General features: G+C 37.4%; 2 protein-coding genes across 5 annotated transcripts in view; both read left to right on the top strand.

Annotated features, from left to right (window-relative positions):
* The first annotated feature begins 1,084 nt into the window (after nucleotides 1–1,084).
* Nucleotides 1,085–10,458, top strand: tfa (transferrin-a). The gene is made up of 17 exons (XM_051698076.1): nucleotides 1,085–1,222; nucleotides 1,311–1,462; nucleotides 1,587–1,689; nucleotides 2,391–2,573; nucleotides 3,122–3,260; nucleotides 4,563–4,618; nucleotides 4,781–4,941; nucleotides 5,161–5,308; nucleotides 6,822–6,970; nucleotides 7,067–7,163; nucleotides 7,618–7,644; nucleotides 7,789–7,950; nucleotides 8,744–8,894; nucleotides 9,048–9,115; nucleotides 9,226–9,413; nucleotides 9,806–9,968; nucleotides 10,251–10,458. Exons 1-17 carry the CDS (start codon nucleotides 1,186–1,188, stop codon nucleotides 10,295–10,297), a joined length of 2,031 nt encoding a protein of 676 aa, XP_051554036.1. The 5' UTR covers nucleotides 1,085–1,185; the 3' UTR covers nucleotides 10,298–10,458.
* Nucleotides 10,459–16,101: 5,643 nt separating this feature from the next.
* Nucleotides 16,102–25,569, top strand: part of eif4g1a (eukaryotic translation initiation factor 4 gamma, 1a) — a 43,858-nt gene continuing 34,390 nt past the window's right edge. For 3 of the 4 annotated variants that reach the window (XM_051697294.1, XM_051697293.1, XM_051697291.1), the window contains exons 1-5: nucleotides 16,102–16,531; nucleotides 23,117–23,184; nucleotides 23,387–23,505; nucleotides 23,599–23,682; nucleotides 23,855–23,887. In XM_051697294.1, coding sequence (XP_051553254.1) covers nucleotides 23,431–23,505; nucleotides 23,599–23,682; nucleotides 23,855–23,887 — 192 coding nt within the window. In that variant the 5' untranslated portion in view covers nucleotides 16,102–16,531; nucleotides 23,117–23,184; nucleotides 23,387–23,430. The remainder of the gene's footprint in view (nucleotides 16,532–23,116; nucleotides 23,185–23,386; nucleotides 23,506–23,598; nucleotides 23,683–23,854; nucleotides 23,888–25,569) is intronic. The other variant, XM_051697292.1, reaches the window with a different exon arrangement.

Here is a 25,569-nt window from a genome sequence, read left to right as displayed (position 1 = left end):
AATTAAAACTGAAAAATGTAATTTGAACAGACTCTTTGTTAGTAGATGTTGGTACCTGCAGAGTGGACATATATCTGCAGCATTTAATCATCACACTATCACACTTCTGTTCTGACATACCCAAAGAAGGCTTTTTTGTTACTCAGCTAAACCTCAATCAGTTTGTACTTTACGCTCTTGCATTGAGCAATATTTACAATGTACACAAGCCAAAAATTATCCAATCAACTGATTTTCAAGCACACCCACACACAATGATTTCCTCATAGAGACACTGTTTATTTTGAGCAGAAGCCCTTACAAATGGTTGGAAAAGGTAAAACAGTTGGAGTGAATTAAAATGCATTCACCACCAAATTAGTCAATTATGTTAATGAGCACAGTAAAGGAACCTGAATCCAGACTTTTTTCTTTGGCTTGCAATTAATCAGCACACAGTTTAATGCTGGAGGTCACAAGGTCTATATTTCAGTAACTATAAGATTTTGAACTAAAAGTCCAGTTGCATAAATACTTGTTTTCTCTACTAGTGGCTATCTTTGTTCAAAATTGTGTTAAATTAGGATAATGTTTGTGCTTTCTGTTCTCCTAACTAAATTTCCAACATCATATTGCTGTAACAGATCTTGGTTAAAATGTATTAACATTAAAATCACAATATAGTAAGACATTAAGAGCCAACTATGTCATGAAGGTAGATTTTAAAAGAAAGGTTGAACTGTGTTTTCTGGACAGGGACTTTTACCATTTAGGTCAGGTCGGGGCATGTCGTCACACGTGTTTTAAATGTTTAAATGGTTTTAACATGAGATGCATAAATTCGGAATACTGGTATTAGTAATAGGTAACTAGGCTATTGTTACAATAATTATGCAACATTTACTTTATAAAAAAGAAATGATGACGCTATTTCAACACATTCTTTAATAAAATCCTTTACTAAATGTTTAAAGAGGACATGTTAACATTAGCTTCACCAAAGAATTTCCACATCAGAAAATTCCCACCTTGCAGAATGTGAACTGGCACACTGCCTGCACACGCAGATGTTGAGAAATCATGAGCAAACGATGATGGTCATCATGTCTTGTGTTTGCCTGACCCAACCCACCAGTGTTTCTAGATCTATAAAAAGCATAGTTTCTCCTGTCACCGCCTGCTGAATATCTCCGGTGGAGGCCCAATATGAACAGCCTGCTCTTTGAGTTTTTGGGGTGCCTTGGTAATTCCAAATTCATTTTGATTTCATAGTCATTTTCCTTAACCTTGTTCAATCATTGTGTTTAACACCGTGGTTTTTGTCTTTGCAGTTTTGGCGCTGTCCTTAGCCAGTAGTCAAAAGGTCAAATGGTGTGTGAATTCACATAATGAATTAAATAAATGCAAACACCTTACCAGCAAAGCACCAGAGCTTGAATGTGTTCACCAACCGAGTGTGACTGATTGCATGAAGAGCATTGGGGTAAAATATACTTATTTATTCTACTTCTCTTTCGCCTTGGTTGTTTTGTGTCCATCTGTCCTAGAAAATGCTGTGTCTCTAAAAGTATTGGCTATGTTTTCATTTCATTGTTTTTGATTGTCAGTCTGGTGGAGCAGATGTTATGACTGCAGATGGAGAACATGTATACTACGGTGGACTCGAAAACTATAAACTCAAACCTATCATTGCAGAGAAGTATAAAAAAGGTAACTAATAAACAATTATACAAGGTATAATTATATATGTTTATTGTAAATAAAGTGCAATTTATATCAGCTATAAATAAGCTTTTGATGGATAGAAATCTACCACCTCATTCATGTTTCAGTCAAGGAAGTCATTTTTATACAAGGTTGCACTGAAAGAAAATCAGGGAGATTGTAAAACTGTAAAAACATCCTGTAAGTGCAATTATTATTGCATTAAATAGTTTGGTCAAACAGTAGCTCTCCAGACATCGATCGATAAAAATATTTGAGCATAATATTCTTACACTTAATTCAAATAATTAAAATGCACTAAAATTGTCAGAATAAAACTACATCAGTAATACAGCATTAGTGTGATGGATTTACGACATGCTTTTAATGGAGATTAATTGACCTTTTTTTTTTTTTTTTTTTTTTTTTTAAGTATTTCACCCACAAAACTGAGTTTTCGCATTAAATTAAACTTTGCTGTTTTATATATGAGTGTCAATATTATGTGAGTTAGTATGCAGATATTTCTTCTAGAGGAAAGTGGAAGGAAAATGTAAATTTATTTTACAAATGCCTCTTATTGAATTTGAATTTGTGCATTCTTTTACATTTGTAAAATGAACAGAGTCACAGTTATTAAGTTTATATTGGTTTTGTTTTGTGTTTGATCTGTTGTTCACCTCCTCTAAACCCCATTTCCTCTCAAGAGTGCTGTTATGCTGTTGCTGTGGTAAAGAAAAACACTGGCTTCACAATAAATGAGCTAACTGGGAAGACGTCCTGCCACAGTTGTTACAAATCATCTGGAGGCTGGAATATCCCTATTGGCAAACTGGTTTCAAAGTCGATAATTAAATGGGAGGGTCCTGATGACAAATCTGTGGAGAAGGGTAAGTGTGGCCCAATTGGAAAATCATTTATAGATTCAATTTGTTGTTATGTGAATTATTTTGTGATTATGTTTCACTATTTAATGGGGCACAGGAAAATTGTGAATATATTTTAAATGTTTCATTACCAGTGTTTGGTGTAATCTGATTACAAAGTAATTAGTTACTGTCAAAAAGGTGTGTAACACATGACATTTACTTTTATGTACATTACTAGGATTACACATATTTCAAAAATAATATTTATATAACATACATTTAATACATGAATTACATTTGTATATAGGCCTACATCTACTTGTGTTTCTGTGACATTTGAAGAGTGTATGACTTCTGTGCAACAATTAAGGATAAAAAATATAGACATTATTTAAAATTTGATGAGTGGAAAAGTGTCTTAGTAAGAAACTTAAAAGTAAAATAATTAGTAATGTGATTACTTTTTCAATGAAGTAATTTTCCATTTTAGAGAAGTAATTAATCATTTGTAGTATATTACTTTTGAGTAACATACCCAGCACTGTAAATTACATGTTTCTGTTTAACAGCTGTGTCAGAGCACTTCTCAGCTGGTGCCTGTGTTCCTGGAATATCAAAAACCCAATATCCAAAACTGTGCCAAGCTTGCAAGGGTGACTGCTCCTGTTCATCCAAAGAAGACTACCATGGCGATGATGGAGCCTTCCGGTATGATCCACAGAAGTTCACTATCACATTTTTATATAATTAACAATATTCTAATATTTGCGTGTGGGTGCTTTCGGGCTTAAAACCAGGGGAGATTTTATGGGTGCATATATATTCAGTACTGTGCAAATGTTTTAGGCACTTGTGAAAAATGTTGCATAGAGGGTGTCTTCAAAAATAATTACATAAAGAGTTTTCAGTTATCACTTAATGTCATACAAAGTCCAGTAAACATAAAAAAGCTAAATCAATATTCGGTGTGACCACCTTTGCCTTTAAAACAGCACCAATTCTCCTAGGTACACCTGGACACAGTTTTTCTTGGTTGTTGGCAGATAGGATGTTCCAAGATTCTTGGAGAATTTGCCACAGTTCTTCTATCTGTTTAGGCTGTCTCAATTGCTTCTGTCTCTTTATGTCATCTCAGAATGACATGATGTTCAGTGGGGGGCTTTGTGGGGGCCATGACATCTGTTGCAGAGCTCCCTGTTCTTCTATTCTAATCTTTTCTATTTGCAAAAGTAATGTTTGGGAGTCTAACATTTATATTTCCTATTGACACACTAAAGATGAAGATATAAATAACCATCTTGAGACAAATGCTTTTGTGAAACATCTTATGTGCCTAAAACTTTTGCACAGTACTGTGTATATACAGCCATGTCAGTAGTAGTAAGAGTAGTATGGGTAGAACGCCATTCCAAACTCAGCCTGTCACGCCAAAACCAGAAGCCCACACCAAAATAAAAGTCCTTTCCAAAATAACTGGAGTAACATGCAATCTGTTACTCAAATACAAAATAAATCAACAACTTTAAAGGGGTCATGACATGACATTTTTATCATTTCAACATGTTCCTATATTTGTAAAATACGATCATTTTTCACCCTTATTTTGACTCTGTTGGAAATGTTCAGATTTGGTGCTGCTACTCCTTTAAGACTTGACTGGGCGGGGCTTCGTAAGTGATCAGGTAAAGTAGGTGTTGATTTGTTGATGTGGAGGCAGTCAGATGCAAATATCTACCACAGTATGACATCACAATATGGAGGAAGTAGAGAATGAGTCATTTTGGCAGCTTGTTTTCAACAAATGCTCTTTTTGTAGTGAGGAGGATGTTTTGAGTTCTGAAACTTACAGTATGTTTTTATAGTGCAATGACCTCTTAATTTAATAAGATCATAGAATATGATTCATGTCATGACCTCTTTAACATAAATTCAGAAATATCTACTCAGCATACATATGTATCTTAATATATTTGACTCTAACAATATTTTAAACTCATGGATCCTCTCTAGGTGCTTGAAGAATGATGAAGGAAAAGTTGCCTTCGTCTGTCACAATGCAATCCCAGGTGAGTAATATCTCCTGCCAAATAGCACCAATTTACTGATATCAACGTCACTGATTATGCCACAAAGAACTGTTAAATTTAATGACATTATGATAGGTGGCAAGAAGTTCTGATTTCCAAGCCTTTCATGTAAAAGCCTATTCTTTTATCTGAACTCTCAAGTGGGTGAGAGACAGAACTATGAGCTGTTGTGCCAGGACGGCAGCAGAAAAAGTGTTGATGATTACAAGAGCTGCCACCTCGGCAAAGAGCCCGCTGTTGCTGTCATAATTCGCAAGGATGATGATTCAGAAAACATTTACAAAATTCTTCAAAAAATTCCGGTATGCCATTTTAATGGATGTTACTGATTTCAACTTTAAATTGCATTTTACTATATAATTTCTCAATAAAGACCCTGCTACTTTAACTGTTAACAATATCGGTATAATGAAAGGAATCAGAATGCAAACAGATCTAGTAATCTTGTTGCCGATATTTGACCCCATAATACGATACAACATTCAACAGAATTTTGAATGCTCAACTTTTGTGCTAAACAGGCTTCAGATCTTTTCTCATCTGAGGCGTTTGGGGGAAAAGACCTGATACTCTCCGACTCTGCATCTGGCTTAGACCTCCTGCCTAAGAGCACAGACTCCTTCCTCTACCTGGGAGAAGAGTATTACGAGAACATGCGTGCCCTTAAAGGTGACACACTACTGACCCACACTTGTCCTAAAAACAAATTTAGAATGTAAACAGTGGGCCCTAAAAGTATTTGAACTGTATTTGTCATCGTATTAAATCTCATTTATTGTAAAGAAAGATAGCACACTTTTCAGCCCAAATATATTGTTTCTGATTGTTAAACTTGGTGGATCATGTCCAGTTGTCCATAGTAAATGTAATACATCCACTAAAAATCACCTTGAGACCAGTTGGTTAAAAAATGGCTTAGAAAAGTGAAGTTAGTTCTGAGAAAAGGTCTAGCATCATTTGTTTGCAGATTTCACTTAGTCTGATATTTTGTTTCCAATGCAATGACATTCATATATATTAAGTGTGCCCTCAGTCGTGTCTAAAGACTTTTTGGGGCCACTGTACATAAATGACTCAATATGATCCATAAAATGTTTTCTCCACTATGCATGCTTATTAAATTTCTTTTTATTTCTGTTTCATTTTCAGTTTGTCTTTTTAATTTACTTTTTACTCTACAACTGTTAGTTTTAGTTTTTAAGTATATCTAGTTTTTATTTTAGCTTTAGTTTTAGTATTTCAGGGCATATAAAGTAAATGCATTAACTGCTATCACTTAAATATATTTAATGACATTAAATTAAAGGTTTATAAATATATAAAATGCTCATATCAAAAACTTTAATTTAGGGATATTGAATTAATTTGAGTCATGAAAATGTATTTTACTTAAGTTTCAAATTTTCCAATTATGCTAGTTTTGTTGTAATTTTAAAGGAATAGTTCACCCAAAACTTTTTATTCTCTCATCATTTACTCACCCTTATGCAATCCCAGATGTGTATGACTTTCTTTCTTCTGCAGAACACAAAGATTTTTAGAGGAATAGCTCAGCTCTGTAGGTCCATCCATTGCAAGTGAATAGTGACCAAAACTTTGAAGCTCCAAAAAGCACAAAGGCAGCATAAAAGTAATTTATAAGACTCCAGTGGTTAAATCCATGTCTTCAGATGTGATATGATAGGTGTGTGTAAAACAAACAGATAAATATTGAAGTCCTTTTTTACTATAAATCTCCACTTTCACTTCCACATTCTTTTGTTTTTTTGTCGATTCACATTTTCACTGGTCAAAGGTGGAGATTCATAATAAAAAAAATAAAAAAAAACTTAAATGTTGATCTGTTTGTCATCCACACCTATCATATTGCTTCTAAAGACATGGATTTAATCACTTGAATTGTATGGACCTACAGAGCTGAGATATTCTTCTAAAAATCTTTGTGTTCAGCAGAAGAAAGAAAGTCAAACACATCTGGGTTGGCATGAGGTTGAGTAAATTATGAGAACATTTTCATTTTAGGTGAACTATCCCTTCAATGTTTTCATTAACTTTTTTCCTTTTTCTTTTAGTTTTTGTTAAATATAACAACACTGCCATTATGCAGTTCATTTATATTTACTGGGAAAACATGAACTGTGTGTATATAGACTTTGTCTGATGGTTGATATTTTCTCCTTAGACGGGCCAAAGAAACCTCCAGTCTTACCTCGTGATATTAATTGGTGTACTGTCGGCCACCTTGAGCTGCAGAAGTGTGACAATTTAAAAATTGATCGTATGATGTGTCGAAGCGCATCATCTGTGGATGAGTGCATCAAGATGGTCAAGGTATTGTTGGATCACATGAAGGGCAGTGATTGCAGATTGATGTGCTGACCCCCTATAGAATAATATTCTCTTTGATTTGAATCTTGTCTTTTTAAGCGTGGAGATGCAGATGCTTTTGCAGCTGATGGTGGGCAAGTGTATATTGCTGGAAAGTGTGGTCTGGTTCCAGTCATGGTTGAACAGTATAATGAGGGTGAGAATAAACAGAACACACACTCTTTCAATGCTTAATCTCATTTACATGCTACCACCATTGACAGATTAACACACAGGCCTCCTGGAAAATTGCACTGGGCCCCAGACCAGCAGGGGGCCCAAATGAGCTACAGAAACAATGCTTATTTACTATAAATGTTAAATATATATATAAAAAATATATATATTATTTTATGCCAATAACAGGGCAAACATTTTTTAAAAAGTGACAAACAATTTATTTTATTAACATGCCCATGGGCCTAAAGGGATCATGATCTTATCGCTTTCAGTGTATGCACTGATGTGTAAGCATGCTCAGGATATGCTGACATCATGATCCGTCCATGTCTACCACCTCAGATTGCCCATTGTCTTTGTTATATGCATATTTACAGTCAGAATGTATATGTTTGACAGTGAAACTTAAAACTATATCCACTCCCTTTCAGCAAATTGTCTCGGGGCACAAATCAATGGTAAGTATTACTTTCATTCTGTAAGTGCTTGTGAAGCACTGTACTGCATCTTTTGATTAATTTTCTGCCTCAGTTATTGATCTGCTAAGCCCTTCAGTGTATATGCCTACCCTGTCATAAACTTTTTTTCTGTGATGTGCACAGGTGCTTCATCCTATTATGTTGTGGCCGTGGTGCATAAGGGTTCAGGTGTGACCTGGAAAAATCTGAAAGGGAAGAAGTCCTGCCACACTGGCCTGGACCGCAATGCTGGTTGGAAAGTACCAAAAGCAGTTATCTGCTTAACAAAACAAAACTGTAACCTCTGTGAGTATTATGTGCACAGAAGTGAGTTTGCAATCACAGCTGGTTAATTCATTAAATTCACATTTCATTAAAACATGTTCATAGTAGGGCTATCGATTTAATGCGTTAATTTAGTGCGATTAATTATATGAAAAATAATGTGTTAAATTATGCAATTAATCATGTCAATGACCCGTACATAAACTGCATAAAAAAGAATGTTCCTACCATCGGAGCAATTCAAGCTTGATGCACAACCTTGATGTATGGGACAGTCAGTCCATCTCCAGTACAGGCAATGCACCTTAATATTTTATGTTTTTAATTTTGTGATTCCAGAAGTTTTAAGAACTGCATGTTCTTCACCAAAAAGTGTCAGAGAAGGGAGCTGACTAAGGAATATTTGTCAGTTTACAAATTGTACATCTTTTAGACCATTTGAAGTCATCTTGAGGCCCCATTTTAAGTTTGCTGAGGCCTCCTATTTAAGAACCACTGGTCTAAATCCTCCTCTTTTGAGTTGGGACAACATTTCTTTGTGGATGAACTTCTGGTTATGCATTACCAACATAATTCCTGTTGGTGGAGTTTGCTCCATGTTTTAAAAAAATCTCAGTGAGCAAAAATGGCAAAAAACAAAACAAAATCAAATTTAAACATGCTTTGGTAAAGTCCATCCAAACACAGAGGAAACAAAGATGAAATGATATGTGCCTTGATTTGGTATACAAAATCATGACGATCAACACCTTTGTCATGCACAATTTCTTTGTTCCTTCTCTTATAAATAACGAGTTTTATCTTAATTTCTCAGATGATTTCTTCAGCAAGGGCTGTGCTCCTGGTGCTGATCCTTCTTCAAACATGTGTGAGCTATGTAAGGGCAGTGGAAAGGCAGTGGGAGACGAGAGCAAGTGCAAAGCCTCTGCTGGCGAGATGTATTATGGTTATGATGGGGCTTTCAGGTACTGGACAGCAGTTAGTCACACACAATGGAAATGGAAATGTCCTCTTTGAATTTGTATGCTGACTCCACTCCATAATATAATGCACATTATGATCATTTGCTGCTGACTTTGTCTTTACTTTTGCTTTTGTAAATCTCACTTCCTTTGTAGGTGTCTTGCGGAAAATGCGGGTGAAGTAGCTTTTATCAAGCACACTATTGTTCCGGATTACACAGATGGTTAGTGCGGTTTAAACTGATTGAGTTCATTCTGTCCCACAGTTAAAATATGATGTTTCTTCTGGTCCAGTTTAACTAATATTCCCTCTCTCACTGTTATACCTGCTTAGGTAAAGGACCAGCTTGGGCTAAGGATCTGTTGTCAGATGATTTTGAACTTATCTGTCCAGAGTCACCAGATAAAACAGAAAAAATCTCTGATTTTGAAAAATGTAACCTTGCCCTTGTGCCAGCTCATGCTGTGGTGACGCGGGACGATGTTCGTGATGATGTGGTGTCCCTCCTGAAAGATGCTGAAGTGAGTTCACTGCTATTCTGTGCATATTTTCCTGTAGTTTTGCCTTCAATCACAGATTAGATGTTAGAGGGAAAGCATCAACCAGCCAACTGGTCATTTATTCATATCTCTGCAAATTAAACTGTGGTGGGTTAATCTATTGCAGCTCATTACCAAATAATTGGCAAAATGATAATAATGTACAGTAGGTTCACAGTCCCTACCTATATTTAAATCAGCAACTTTTGTGTTTTTAGATCAAATGCCATTTTACAGTGTTAGTCCTACATGAATTTTTTTGAAACAGGCAATGCTTCTCTAATATGGTCCTAGGTTCTTAACCATAATTATGTCTAGATTATCTAATTACTTGATCTAAGGTTTTAACTCTCTATCTCTCTCTTGTATTTTAGGCCAATGGTTACCCCCTGTTCAAGTCAGAAGGTGGTAGAAACCTTCTTTTCTCAGATTCCACTAAATGCCTTCAAGAGATTAAAAAATCCACTGAGGAATTCCTGACTAAAAAGTACATAAACATAATTGAAAAGAACTACGAGACTGACCAGCGTGAACCAGGTATAGAATGAGGTCTATTTCGGTTTTAGTCATCAATTAATTTCCAAGAATGTCTGGTAAATTCATAGTCAAAAGCACGTTTGGAGATCTTGTTATAAGTCCAAATTCGTTTCATATAGATCTAAATGCTTCGGAAGCCTCAGTTGCAGTGAAACATTTTTTGTAACCATGGCTTGTTGCATTTGACTTTTATGAAACAAATATAATACATTTCCAAGCATATTTTAATGAATAATCACACAATGATTGATTCATATGTTTTTCACATGTTTTTCTTTACAGACCTGCTGAAGGCATGCACTTTAGATAACTGCAAAGTAGAGCAATGAGTCCTGACATGTTTCCCCTGACTATGAAACTACATCTCAGAACAACTAGATTTCCAGTATGAAAGAAAATATCAACAAAATGTTATTATGTTGCTGTAGTGTCATTACAAACAGGTATCTAATTATGAACTCCATATATTAAAGTTCCACAAGTACTACAATACTGGTTTCCACTTTGTTTTATTACAACAATTTTTTTTCTCAAAACCATGTGCGAATGTGTTTCATAATTACAGCCAGGCAAATGCAGGGCACTAAAAGGTACGATTTCCAAATTATTATTTACAAGGGTTTAACAGTTTATGACAAACTACTGTAAGGATATATATTTGGTTGCTTTGGAAGAGCTATGCAATCCATATGGAAAGTTGAGAAGTATATGATTTCCCATAGCTATCTTGGAATCAGTCATGCTCTGATCAGTAAAACAGACAGGTTTCTTGCAGTTCATTGTATAGATTTGTTAGATTTTAGATCTGCTATAACTAATGCAGAGTTTCAACAGCCAAATCTCAAAGCAGTAGCAATATTATCTCATGGGACATTTGCTCAATGTCTCTTAAATGCCATTACCAATTCCCCTTTCCTAAGCTGTCAGATTGGAAAATGGTGATTTAGTGCTAGTGCAGCAGAAAGTTCGAGACAAATTTTGGAGAGTTAACCCTGAGGTGCTTAGGAAAAGTCATTATTAATATAATTTGGTTGACAAATATGGATTTCCCCCTTTCGTTGTTATCTCATCAACCAGTTGGGATATTTTCTTTGTCAAATATGCCAATGGCTTAGAAATGTTCATTTTTAAGAAGCCATTATAATATGTTTGGTACCTCAACAACCAAAAATGTCACTTTATTTCGGTAACCCTGTATTATTGGACACTTTCAGTTGCAGAATAAACTAGATAGATAAAGTTTGTCAAGATAAAACTTGATGTTGGCTTGACAAAGCCTTGTCAGAAAGTTTCACTAATTTAAAAAAAATTACATTTGAAGGTTACAGATAGATAGACACACAAACGCACACACACACACACACACACACACACACACACACTATCTTGCATTCTCCGTTGCTACTTCTAAGGTGACATTTTCGAACTACTAATGAAGGCTCTGGCTGTCTCAAAGTTAGACGCTGAATTTGTGGCAGAAGAGAGCAGTTCCACTGTCAAGAGCGTTTTAGGGAAGAAAATGTCTTAAGGTTTGCTAACCATGGTATAATCAGAATATTTGACTCCGGCCCATGTTATTATTGAAAACTAATTCTGCTAGTGTCGTGGCAGATTTACCACCTCGGGGTGTGCATTATATTTTCTATAATTCAATGGTCCGTTGTCAGTTATTTCTTACTTAACGAATGGAACCTTGTTGTAAAGTGTTTCCAAAATGCTTAATACTTAATACTCTCAAATTCTCCTCTCTCCTAAATACAGGGTACAGTGTTTGTAAAGCTTGTTTTTAAAATGCATTTTAAAAATCTTTAACCAAGCCTTGGTTTATCCATAAAGTAAGGTCAATGTCTTTTTAGCAAGTCAGTTCACTCAGCGGCCATCTTTGGAATGCTCATGGGGAGCTATTTTTCTAGGTAAACAAGTGGCATACAAGTGCAGCTCCTATCTACTTGAATTGGGAAAGACTGAAATCTCTAAAACAGCTGGTCAAGATTACGATCAAGGAACATATTTCAAATCAGCAGTAAAATCGTACAAAACTGGTATCACAAATAGTCTTCTTTACCTTAGATTATGCTAACAAATAAAATTTCCCCAGCTAGTATAGCTAATGCGTGTACACATTCTTGAGTTGATTGACAGGCAGTGTCTGGATCTAAAAAGTTATTAGCTCTTTTACATGTAAGGCGGGACTTCCTTTCTACATCCGTTGACCTTTGGCTGTTCAATTTTCTCCCATTCATTTTAATAGAAGTGGACCCATCTGTTTAAATAGTCTCTGGGGTAGGGTAGGCCGAGTACAGCAGTAACACTTTTTGCTGTACTGTACAAATCTAGAGCAGAATAAACATGCCATTTTTTCACATGAGATACCTTTATCTGTCTACAAACAAAATAAATGCCAAAAAACCTACACACATTGTTCCTGTTTTCTACTACTGGTGTTTGAAGACAAGGAGTGCTTTTGTTACAACATACCAGGTCACCATGTCACCATACCAGGTACAGTTGTATCACTAACCCGGGACAGTTGTAATGTGCTTAATTAGGCATTATGCCTAACTTAAAATGATAGTTAACCCCAAAATAAAAATGATCTTATCATTTATGCTAGAGGTCGACCGATAGTGGGTTCTGCCGATACGATAACTAAGGTGGGAAAACAGGCCAATAACCAACTAATCCGTCAATGGTTTTTAAAAGGCATAATAAAAACTTTCCACTCAATGTAAAATAGTGCTGAACTGTAGTAAGCAGGGATGGACTGGGAAAGAAAACTGGCCCTGGAGAAATTTTGTCGACCAGTGGGAGTGGGGGGGGGTGGGGGTTTGATGTGAAGTTGTCGACCAGGGGTGGGGGGGGGTGAGTATGTGTCCCACTAGCATTTATCTGTCCCCTTCTGCATATCATGGCCCCCTTTGACATACTGCAGCAATGTTTCGTGGCTCTTTTAAGCCTATCGTGGCCCCCTTTGGCATATCACGGCCCTGTTTCGTGGCTGGCCCACCGGGAAAAATCCAGCTTCTCCAGATTTCCAGTCCGCCTCTGTTAGTAAGTATCACTTTCAATGGTGATACTTTAATACATTTCTCCCACACTGGTAACTTCTTCAAAGCCTTTACCATATGAAAATAATGAAAATATTAATAAAGATATTACAGGTCAAATGTGTTTGTTGTTTAGCATTAACATAAAACACTGCCTTACAAAGCCAAATAGCTACTGTATGCTTCATCACTACTGACAATATGAATTGTTTTATTTTAATGTCATGTGAAATCTATGAATAATGTCCAAGAAAGGGAGAGAGAAAAAGGGATAGAAATAAATTCAACTCAAGTCTTGTCTTTAAATGTAATTTTAGAGCCCATTGTAAAAAGGTGCCTCTGTTTGTTCCTGGCAAGCAGCAGATGCACTAACCCCACCCTAATCCTAACCATATGGAGCCTGTAAGGCTGAGTATCCTGGCAGGAAAAACCTGAGGCACCATTCTCCCATCGATAGTTTTTGAATGGCATTGTATACATTACTGTATTTAGTCATGTGCCCTCTCATGAATATTACATTTATGTTTCAGATGTATATTTTAGGCTATACCATGCGCTTATGTTTCTTTTGTACACAACTATGTCATAAAATTAGGAAGTTGGACAGAAGTTTATTTTGTCAGAACTGAGAAATTTTGGGACATTTTAAAGGTAAAAAAACTATAAAACTAAAAACTATGAAAATGTTCCTGTTTACCTCTAGCACGTGCATTCATGCAATGTACTGTGCATGCACTTTGTCTTCTGAAGCAAGAACAAAAACTCAGGCAGCAGTTTCACATAAGGTTGACATTAACTTGAAATTATGGTTTACTACTGATAATTAACTTATAAATCTACTTAGCAACAAAACCTCTTCAGAGCGTTCATGTTTATAACCTTACTGAAACAAATTGGACACCCCTTAACCCCGGAAAAATAACTCAACTTATCTGAAACACACAAATTTACAAGTGATTTTTTTTTTATAATTATTCAAAACACCAGATTAAGAGTAAGGGAAGCAGTTTCTTTGTAACTTTGTTCTAACCGTTCGAACAGATAATGTTAACTCTAATATTATCCTCTCTCCACCTGGTCAGCAATGCAGTTCTCCAGTGAAGTGATTAGTTATAAACAAATTAATTATCAAACCACCTTTGGTTGTCTTAAATGACTGATTTGTTGTACCATGACAATACTAATATTAACGTGTATTGTATAGATACCTTGGCTTTTCTCTGTCGATGTTTTAAATATTTATGTTACTCATGTAACACCCAGTCTGTCAGTTGACATACCAATCACAGCAGTGATGAGGGAGTCCCACCTCCCTATATAAACCATTGTCATAGTTGCCTAATTCATTCTCTGCATATCTCTTCTCTGTGCAACTGCATGGAGGGAAGTGTGGTGAGATACCTCACTCCTGTTATCAGAGAACCGGAGTTACGTGAGTAACCTAAAGTTCTCTTTCTAACATTCGTTCAGTATCTTACTATGGGATATAGCCAATTCCCGTATTGCAGATATGCAGTTCGAAGCAGACCGTCAACCGACTTGTAGTGTCCAGTGTACACCCACCCAATCAACTTGCAGCTGGGGTGGGGGGTCTTTCTCCGCTGGTGGCGGAGTAAAATAGGGATCCTCATTATTTGACACCGCGACCCGCACCCTCCTTTCCAAAACTCTCCATACGAAACGGGAACAATGCGGGCAACGCTTAGGATTAGCGAGTGTGGCCTGCGCATGCCTGACCCCCAGACAGGCGATACACAGCGGGTGGGAATCCTTCGGCGAGATCATAGATCCACAAGTGCATGGACGGGAGGGATCCTTGCCCTTTGTTCCACCGCTCTGTGAGCTTGCAGTTGCCTTGACAGAACCCAAACTCAAGAACACAGAAGCAGTTCACCATAACGTGCCATTTGAAGCCTCGATGCGCTGGTTCACGCCACCTGGAGAAAACAAAATAATACAGCAGATAATATATTCATTTTGACAGTGAATATACTCACAAAAAGAACAGCTGTGATCATGATTTCAAGCTCGATTACGCTTCCTAGTGCATGACGCATGCGCAGAGTGCTAGATGGAGCTATAAGAAGTGTAATCAAACTTGAAATCACGATCACCAAGGAGACTGCTGATGTCAAGATTTACAGTTAAAAAAGGAGATACGTTTTGGTCTGTTCTTACCCAAAACTGATTGGATCGCTTCAGATAACATCAGTTTTGCCAAAAGTGTGTATTTTTGGGGGAATTTTAATATTTCAACCTCAGTTCCTATAACACATCTATAATACACTGTGTACACAAAATAGTTACACTCAGGACCTTAAGGACAAAAATGTCCCCATTGAAACACATTAAAATGGCAATATTTGATCCCAGTGCCATTAAAGCATAAAATCATGAATTCTATGATATCATACTTTCATTCCAGAGCCCTGGCTTCAAAATTACATTTTTTAATATTTTCCACCAGATGGTGCAATTTTTCTCATGTTTAGCCTATGGAGCAAATACATGCTTTTTTCCTATTTTCTGTTGCTGTATTATAGAGCACTGCAGGCCAGCTGAATAAATGATGCAGCTAAAATTGTGTGGGTGTGTTGGTATGGATGTCAGAGTGTGCTTTGTATGTGTGTATTGAGAAAATTGTGTGTGTGTGTGTGTGTGTGTGTGTGTGTGTGTGTGTAAAAACAACAGTAGCATTATGTAAACAAACTGGCATTTAAAGAGTTAAAATCCTGAAAATGAATGAATATTTGGTAGTTATGATCATTACTAATTGAAAGTTGAAAATAATATTCATATCTAATATTTTTATGGCATTTATTTTTTTTTATTATTTTTTTTTATATTTTTGTGCTCTTAGGACCTCTGAGTAACTTTTTTAAATTGACACACAAGGGTAAAATAAAATTTTTGTATTTATCATAAAAATCATGATCCGGACATGTTCTTGAGATTTATCCGAATATTAAATTTCTCTCATCTGAAGCACACAGGAGACTTTTATTATGTACCCCCTATTTCTACCCTTGGCGAATGACCCTGCAGAGCTCAGGTCGATTAACCCGGAAGTACCCACGCGGCTCGGGGAGCACTCCGTCCGGTTCTGCGGGCTCAAGGGGAGTAGCGCGGTAGCAACATGGCTCTCTTCTAATCGCGTTTAATAACTCGAGTGTGATCAACTTACTGGCAATCCGTCACCATCCGCGCCTTAATCATGGACCTCCAGTCGAGAGGCTTGTTCTGGGGGCATCCACTCTGTCAGCAGTAACGTCTGAAAGCTGTATTTATTCTTTTTTTCCTCCCCATACAATCACTTTTCTTGATTTTTGCACGCTACGTGGGATTTAAACCTAAAGTGTCAGCTGCTAGCCAACACTTCTTACTTGATTAACCCGAATATCTCCGTGGAAACGAAGACGCCCGGTGTTCGTAAAGTCACAGATTTAAAAACAAACTTTCAAGAAACACGTTGACGAAGTCTTGCCCTCAAGTTTTCCCGTTTGCCTGCGGTGCGGGGTGAGTAATCCTATTGCCTATGCTAACTATGATAGCCGCTTTTTAAACAGTTAATCGGCAGGGGCCAAGTGGGCCTAGATTGATACTCATGAGGTGTCTTATGTTGCTGTTAAGTCACGTATTAAACACTCTCTCCTTCTTGAAAGCTTTTAACTACTCACTAATTATTTTCACTATTTGCCACAATAGCCCGATTATTGTTTGCGCGTCATTCCACTAGCTCTTCGCTTTTTCTAATTTCACACAATCATCTTGCTTTGGTTTCTGGGAGTCCTCAGGAATTTGGACGGCATACACACTGAGGGGTAGTTTTGTGCCCCCGTAATGGCGGTCCGGTTTAGGTTTGCACGCTTTATGCACTGTTAATCGCTTGTTTCGGCTCGTTTTAAAGCGTTTGTGACCATTTAAAATCTCATCACGCGGACGTTAGTACAAGTTTGTGCGGCGCGTGACAGGGGCTTCGAGTTTTTCTCACGAGCACAACTTTGCCAAAGTGTCGTATGCACGCGATGCAGTAAATGAACCGCATTGATTTAGTGCTGGTAGCTAATAAGCTAGCGCAATCAAATGGCTATTTCCCTTCACAAATATAGAGGGCCTGGCTCGATTGAGTTTCCCACAAATGGTTCTATCGAGATGGTGAAATGTCGGTTTTGCAGTTGAAAAGATGTTGTTCTCTTGTTTCTGGTGGAGTGGATGTGAACGTGTCAGTACCATATGGAGGCCAGCAGCGCATCATGGCTGCGGTGTGACACGTCTGAAGGAGCAGCTCGCTGATATCCACACAGATTGCCCTGCTTGAACACCCCTAGAGTTTGGGAAGCAGTTCCTTGTTTGCAGCTTTAACATTCGTTTTAGCTTGACTGCTAACGGTTTATTTCCGAGCAGTTGTAGGGTTTCCAGCATTTAGCAAACGTTTCACATTAGTAATAGGCCTATAGGCAGGACCTTAGCAAGGTATTCTGGGCCCCCTGACTACTGTATATTGCTCTGGGCTCCTTTCCTATTAAAAATATACAGATAAGAATTTGTTGTGGGGCCCACCTGGACCCGTGGGCCCCTAGAATCGTTACCACCTTTCACCCCACTAACTATGGCCCTGCCTAAAGGAACAAACTGGTTGCCTCCAGTGTCAATGTTTCAGTATCTTGAGGATTTCATCAAGTTATCAATTAATTGATTATTTTCTCGTGGCATTATCAGGTCACATGAATCATACACTGGGTTTGTCTCAGTTGGTTTAGTTTCTTAATGATTGCCGCTGGTCTGGTTTTGTTTCTTGAACTGTTAGCTGCAATCTCTGACCTGATTCCTGAATATCAGGTGCAGATATGTTCTGAAATTAAGGGGAATTAAGGAAATAATGCGACCAAAATGCCCCTGAAATTCAAAATAGCAGGGCAAAAATGCCCTTGTAATAAATTCTTCTGTGATATTGTTTATCTGTAACATCTGATAGTTCTTAGTATTCTATTTTACTCCTAGTTAGACTATACATATTATGGCACAAAATAAGAGTTGATTGATTTAAATGTTAGGGTAAGAGGTAGTAAATTCTTAATCTTGAGAAACTGTATTAATAAATTGATAATTAACCATGAAATGTCCTCAAAGGTAAAAATGCCCCAAAAAATCAAATCCAGGGGGTGAACTTGCCCTTTAAAGGAGTAGTTCACACAAAAATGGCAATTCTTTCATGCATTTACCCTAATGCCATCCCAGATGAGTATGACTTTCTTTCTTTTGCAAAACACAAATTAAGAATATCTCAGCTCTGCGTATGTGAGATGAAGCAAGTGAATAATGACTAAAACTTTAAAGATCCAGAAAGCACAAAGGCAGCATAAAAGTACTCAAGACTTCAGTGGCTAAATCCATGCCTTCTGAAGCGATCAAATGGATTTTGGGTGAGATTAGACAAAAATGTAACTTTTCATTGTAGCCTACATCTTGCCATTGCAGTCAATTGGCACGATCATGATTTCAAGCTCAATTACACTTGCTAGTGCTTGATGCATGTGCAAGGCGCTAGATGGTGCTTGGAAGTGAAATCGAGCTTGAAATCATGATGTCAAGATTTATAAACCCCGTTTACTTCTGGTATTAATATGCATTTTGGGTGATCCGATCACATGTCAGTGTTAAATACAGGTCTAAATGGGGTCTGAAACATTTTGTGATCGGATCACAAAAAACACACACGAATGTGGTCAAAAATGCATGTAACTACAACACATTTGAGGTGTAAACACGAATCGGTCCTGAATGCGTCCCTGCAGCAGCGAAGTGCCACCCATCACCTGTCAGTCAACCGCTGTGCTAACACAAGAGTTTAAACTTTGCTGGTTATGAGTGGTTCAAAAGGAAATAACCGTCCGATTGGAAAATTTGAAAAAGCGCATGCATACACAAGTGCGAGAACGTAATGGATTTTGTCCGATATCAACGTGCAAAGACAGAAATGAGAAGCGCGAACATCTTAAGCTTCTTCAATACATGTACTACACTAAAATAATGGAGATTTGTTGCGTTTGTGCTTAGATTCAGTTTCAGCTGCATCTGGGAGAAAAGCCTGTGCGTTTTTGTTTTGTTTTTTGTCTTGAGTTTTTTTGTATGTCGTCATTAAACCCAGACCCTCCTCTTGAAATCCGAACACAAGTGGTCACAGGAGGCACATTTAGTGACTAGGTGTAAATAGCGATGTGTCTCACCTGACCACATGTGATCGGATCACCCAAAACACATCTTAATACCAGGTGCAAACGGGGTCGTAGTGAAAAAGGGGTTATTATTAAAACCAAATTGGATATGTGGAGGAGAAAAATGGTTGCTGTATTATATTTTGAAGGCTATGCAAGCCAAGTAGGGTGCCCGTCTGTCAGACTCTGCATTCCCCACGTGCTTTAGTTCCCTAGCATGACACTTCCTCCCCCACCTACTCTCACCAAGAAAGTCGAGTCTTTTTAGGGACATGTTTATTGGTTGCCATCTGGTGGGATCAAAAACACAGGGCTGGATGTTAAGTCCTGCTCTGTTGTGTGAGGGTCACAGGGGGCAGACAGACACCCCCAGATCTATTCCAGAATGAGAACACTACATCTCTATAACCCCTGGTCTGAGCTTCCCAGCTGCTCAACTCCCTTTCTTTGCAGAGCCAAGAGATTGTGGAGAAATGGCCAGACTGAGTTTGGATGTGAAGGAAACGCTGTGTGTTTGAGATCTTAAGGGTGTGGCATAGTCTTATCTGAATTGACACTAGTTAACCACCACCCTTTATTAACTTGCACACAGAAATCATTCATATAGGCTTTTTAGGTGCTTGTTTTAGTGAGTGTGTCAGTACGCGGATAACTAGCCAAAACCAACTTATTAAAAAAAAAGTCAGACACAAGAAAACTGTATTCACATGAGATGTGTAATTGTAAACGGGCATCTGCACAACTCTTGCGCACATTGGATAAGTTGGTAAAAATGATGAGAAAGGTGTTTACATGCAATGTGAAATCGGATTAATAGGCAGTAATCTGCCCATGTTGATCAGGTTGTGTTTCAACCGTTTGTGACCTTAACCGGATAAAGGAAAACTGTTTAAGGTGTTGAAATGACCACACATTTTGTCGGCTTAAGTATAATCGGTTATGTAAATGCGCTCACTGACACTTTACAGTTTATAATTAGGGATGCACTGAAGCTTCCTCTTTAGAAGAACATCTTACAAATTAGGGGTGTAAATCGGACATTTATCATGATACGATCTTGAATCGATTCTCTTGGCCTTGATACTTCAAAGTCTGCCGCGATATGATTCGATTCGGGGGCCTGCGATCGATATTCTGATATTAAGTGCCTATTTTACACAATCAGTTCAAAAAAAAATTGCGCTCAAATGCAACCAAAATATAATTTGATTCTTTTATTTAGCTCTCTGTATCCATATTGGGACATCCACAACAAAATAAGGTACTTCAGATGTTCAAATTATACAGATAAATAATATCAAAAATAAAGTCACACACAAGTGATCATCACTTGTTTGATGACAGCTAATTTTTCATCACCTGTTTGGTTGCAATTCAGTTAAGTGCTGCTAATGGCGTACACATTACACACTTCACCTTTCTAAAGTGAATTCCTCTAAAGACTACCTTTGTGATATGAAAAATAAAGTGTTGTTTTGTGTCTGGCAGGCAAACCCACCATCCACCGCCTTTCACTCTCTAAGCTAACGCAGCATGCCCACAGTGCCTTACCACTCTTAAATAGTAATCTGTGTATCATTTGTTCTTTCCATATTCAATTAAGAATTTAAAATCGGAAAAACGACTTATTTCATTAATCATTTACAAAACCATTTGTTCGTATTTTAGATTTTATGCTCATGTTAAAAATAGGAAATTGGAAAAATGGCCACGGGACACTGTTCGTTTTATAATTTGATTTTCCATCTTAAAAGACTGTCGTCTGTTCTTTCTCAGTGCCGTGAGACAGATTACAGTTCACTGCTGTTAAATTGTTCAGATGAATTCATCTCAGTTAAATTATCATATATTCTCCAAAATGCACCATGTTTATTGCAACTGTGCTGTCTCTCTCAACACAATACCTATAACGCATAGCTAACAGTAAACAGACTTAAAGTCGGGACGCTGTTTGTCCCAATAATTAGTTTTAGCTAGTTTGATTGCTTTAAGCATTTTAAATTGGCATCGCTGTTTCATGCTTGCTTTTTTTTTTTTTTGACATAACCAGTAGAGAGTAACAAATGAATCGCTCCCTGCAATTTCATTAGGGTCATTTTTTCAGAGCGGCTATAACAGTGCTAAACTTCTCTCGCCTTCCACATCTGCTGTTGTCTGTCTGCCCAGGAAACATTTTTTATTACCTGCTAGATGCCAAAATCAAGGCATTTTAGGATTTAATGCTAAAAAGCACTAAATGTTATGCTATGCTAATATGCTTCAGTGTTTACATTTACATTTATGCATTTGGCAGACGCTTTTATCCAAAGTGACTTACAGTGCACTTATTACAGGGACAATCCCCCTGGAGCAACCTGGAGTTAAGTGCCTTGCTCAAGATGGCTGATGGTTGTGGGGATTGAACCAACAACCTTTTGCTTACCAGTTCAGTGCTTTAGTCCACTACGCCACCATCACTCTCAGTGTTTACTGCATGATGAAGTGCAAAAAGTATAGAACAAAAAGAAATGGGGCACCGGTTCTGCCAATCCTCCCTAGCTATGCTTGCATTTAGTCAAAATTATGACTAAAGTTATTTTAGTAGAATAGGCCTACCTGTTAACTGAGCATCTTCAGCCATGTTTATTGTAATTTCACATTGCAGTACGATGAACAAAACAAAATGCAGAACGGCCACATCCAAGCAGACAGATGATAGTCATGGGCTGCATTCTTGGCAGTGAATTATAACAGCTACAACAGTATATTACAAATAATACATTGGAAGTAGGGCTGCAACCAACGTTTATTTTGATAATTGATTAACGATTATTCGGCGATTATTGCAACGATTAATCATTGGCTCTTAACAGATTATTAAGCTTGTGCCCGACTTAAATGGTTGTAATAAACATGCTTGCTAACAATAAAGGAAAAAATCATCCTTTAAAAATATCTCTAAATGACATTCACTGAATTAAAGGGTTTTTAAACTTTAAGTTCAGTAAATAAATTCACTGCAAAAAATCCTATTGTTATCAAGTGTTTTTGTCTTGTTTTCCATTTAAAATTGTCTAAAAATCCTTAAAACAAGATACATTTACTTGAGAAGCAACATATAAGATATTTATATAAGTGTGTCAGTTCTTGCGTTTTCAAATGTCACGTGCGTACCGCTGCTCACCGAAAGCATGATTTAGAGTTAAAATAAGTATAAATCTTTTTTTGCGGCAAAAGCAGTCATGTCGTTTTAGAAGACATTTAACTGCTGATGTCGTATGGATGAAGTTTATGCTGACTGTCTGTGATTCTTGGAGCTTCAAAAGAGAAATCTCCATTAACTTGCATTTTAAGGACCTACTGAGCTAAGATATTCTATTTTTCTTCAAATGTGAAGAAAGTCATACACACCTGGGATATCATGAGGGTGAGTAAATAATGAGAGAATAGTGTCCACCACAGATCAACTACCACAATAAACTCCATCACTCTCTGAATAATAGCTTCTTAATACTATGCCAGCCGGTTTGAATCATGGTGTGCTTTCGAATGCTTGTGTTGCCGAGCGAGTTGTTGGCTTTAGTCAAGGATGAAACTTGGTCTCTTTTAGGTTTTTGTTGTTGAAGCAGCTTTAGCTTTAACAACTCATCTTTAAAGTAAATCAAGCTCGTTTTGAAAGGTTTACACTCGGTGAAACATGTAAATGACTAGGTTACCACCAAAGATATTTTGTTCAATGTTTGTATCTAAAGCACTATGGACTGGCATCATGCCCTTTTTCACCATCAGATGTTTTTAAACCATTGGCGGTTGATTACTGGATAAATTGGTGCATCACTCTTTCTTGTCAAATTGCAGTTAAGTTTACAGTTTATAATGTATGTATATTTTCTCTTATTTTTCCCAGTATAACTTGGAAGAGAACACACTACACAAGGACTCATCTGAGGGAAAATTCAGAATACTAATTTAGAGGTATGCCTTTCAGGTATTTATTATTCATAAAGTATTTGAATTGCACATGATTGCATGTTGTCAAAAATATGTTTCTTTTTGAAAAGTTGGCATCGGGAGGCTTTTAAAAAAAATATGCTAGTCTTGCCAATGCTGCTGTATAAGCTCCTGTATGGTTGAAAGCCATTATTTCTCATAGATGCATGTTCTGCTGACTCACTAGTTTGGCAGGCAGGTGTGAGGCCCCCTGATGCAGAACCACAGGAAATGAATAAACCACCTCAGCCTATAACAGGACCCCCTGCTGTTCCCCACCCCGCCCAATCGCCAGGACTGACACAGGTGAGAGCCAATAGGAGACGATTACTCTGATCAGCATAACCAGAATTGTCCAAGTTGTCTCTAACACTGTCATTGTTTTCATGTCTTCTGCAGGCGCCCTATCCCCCAGGCCAGCCTCCCACTGTTGTCTTTCCTGGCCCAACTCCACAAATGAACACTGCTCCGCAACCCAGACAGGTACACACTCCTCAAGCCCTGCTGTCGTTCTCACTTGAAACTTCTCACTATCAGCAAAGGTGTCGCTAGGTGTCCCGTCTAATTCCTGCTCGCGTTTGAGAAACACAGTGCATGTGTCGCAGAGTCTTTCTCCTCTTTGCATCTGATCTTTGACTTTTTACTCTCCTCCCAGTTTGCCCCAGGGCCTCGTGCTTTACACCAACAGGTACTACCAACTTTCATAAACTGAAGCCTGCTTGAATAAAGAGGACCTCTGTTTGTAAAAAAAAAAAAAGAAATAGAATAATGTAAGCAGGGTCCAAAATTAATTTGGTTACACCTGCCTATGGCAGATCAATTTAGAATTTACCGATCATAAATTTTTCTTACTGGCCATGAAACTGTATTTTTATATTTTCCTTAAAATATTTAGTTTTATAAATTAATTTGGCTGTTTTTTTTTTTTTGTGTGTGTTTTTTTCATTGTGCTTCTGTGTCAAACAGTCATTAGTTCAAGCAGCCTCTTGTTATAGATGAGCCACTCGCTGTCTCTTGATGAAACTGCACCCATCACAAAAAAATGGAGACACATTGTAGCTTTGTTGTTCAGATTTTCACTTTGGTGACAAAGAAATAGTTCACCCAAAAGTGTAAATTCTGTTATAATTTTCACCCCTTTATTTCGTTGCAAACCCCAATTACTTTTTTTATACTGAAAACAAAAGGAATATTTTAAAATGAACATCCTGGTCCGTCATCTTTATACAGTGGCAGTTAATGTCAAGAACAATCAATTCAATTTTAGGATTCTCACCAAAACCTATTGTATACCTTTTAGAAGGTTTGTAATATGGCTCATAAGCTGTGTGGACTACTTTTGGGTCCATTTGAGTGAGACTAAATGTTTTTTTTTCATTCCACACCTTAATGCGTGAGAGTGAGTAAATTGAAAATGTGTATTATTTGTTTACGAAAACAAATAATATTAAAAATAAGTACATTTCCAATAGTTCACATTTGTCCCATTGAAATGCCCACTTGACAGTAAAGCATTGATATTGAAATGTTGTAAATTTACTGATTTTACAAATGGAACCTGTAAAAACATATACAGCTTTTTTTTAATGCTGGGCTAAATTAAAATACTCTGACAGGGGAATGAGATGGAAATTCTTTCATGGTTTCCTTTCATCAGGATCTTACTGATTAAAAATACAGTCATCTGAAGACAAATACTAGAGGTTTTAAATAATCAATGCAGAATCCGCGACCCAGCCCTCGCTTCTCGCAGCGCTGTATATGGGTGCGTTCCATTCTGAAGTGATCATCCCTATGCCCTATTCTCTTCTAAGACTGTACCATCCACTGTGAGAGCTTTGAAAGGCTGAAAGGTGTGAGGCTCAAAAATAAGGATCATTTGGAACTCACTTTAAGTCATTTTTATTGGAAATTCAGTTTGAAGCAATCTTGCAGCATGGCTATCATGATTGTTCTCCCTTCAATGTTCCCTTCTGAGGGTGATTTATGCCGTTTGGAATGCAGTCTATGATGATCTGCGCAGCTGTGAGACTGTTCCACGTGTAAACACACGTGCTCTGCGCTGATCTGTCCATTCAGCCGCAATGACTGGTCCGGGTAGACTTGTTTTACTTTTGGAATATTTGCTGTTTGATATTTCTCATACGCAACAAAAAACGATTGCGCATAATCAGAGTCAGCCAACTTTGCTGTCGCACCAATGTGACCTCTTGCAATTTAATTGCACCATTAGGACAAATGATTGCAAAATGCAACCATTTAGTCGCTGTCTGGAGCCCTGCTGTGTAAAGATGCAAAAGGCAGTCTAAGTTCATATTCAAAAGTAACATTTCAAATTTTCATTAATTTCACATTTCTATATTATAATTT

Source organism: Myxocyprinus asiaticus, chromosome 5 (assembly GCF_019703515.2).
Source record: "Myxocyprinus asiaticus isolate MX2 ecotype Aquarium Trade chromosome 5, UBuf_Myxa_2, whole genome shotgun sequence".
Lineage (NCBI taxonomy): Eukaryota > Metazoa > Chordata > Actinopteri > Cypriniformes > Catostomidae > Myxocyprinus > Myxocyprinus asiaticus.
Note: the sequence above shows the minus strand (reverse complement) of the source record. Positions and strands in the feature narration are given on the sequence as shown.

What these genes read in the sequence shown, in the direction of transcription:
- tfa (XM_051698076.1), top strand. Translation starts at nt 1,186, where the DNA reads ATGAACAGCCTGCTCTTTGAGTTTTTGGGGTGCCTTG. An exon ending in GGCGATGATGGAGCCTTCCG is followed by an intron (nt 3,261 to 4,562) that starts GTATGATCCACA and finishes GATCCTCTCTAG; the next exon opens with GTGCTTGAAGAATGATGAAG. An exon ending in GGTTGAACAGTATAATGAGG is followed by an intron (nt 7,164 to 7,617) that starts GTGAGAATAAAC and finishes ACTCCCTTTCAG; the next exon opens with CAAATTGTCTCGGGGCACAA.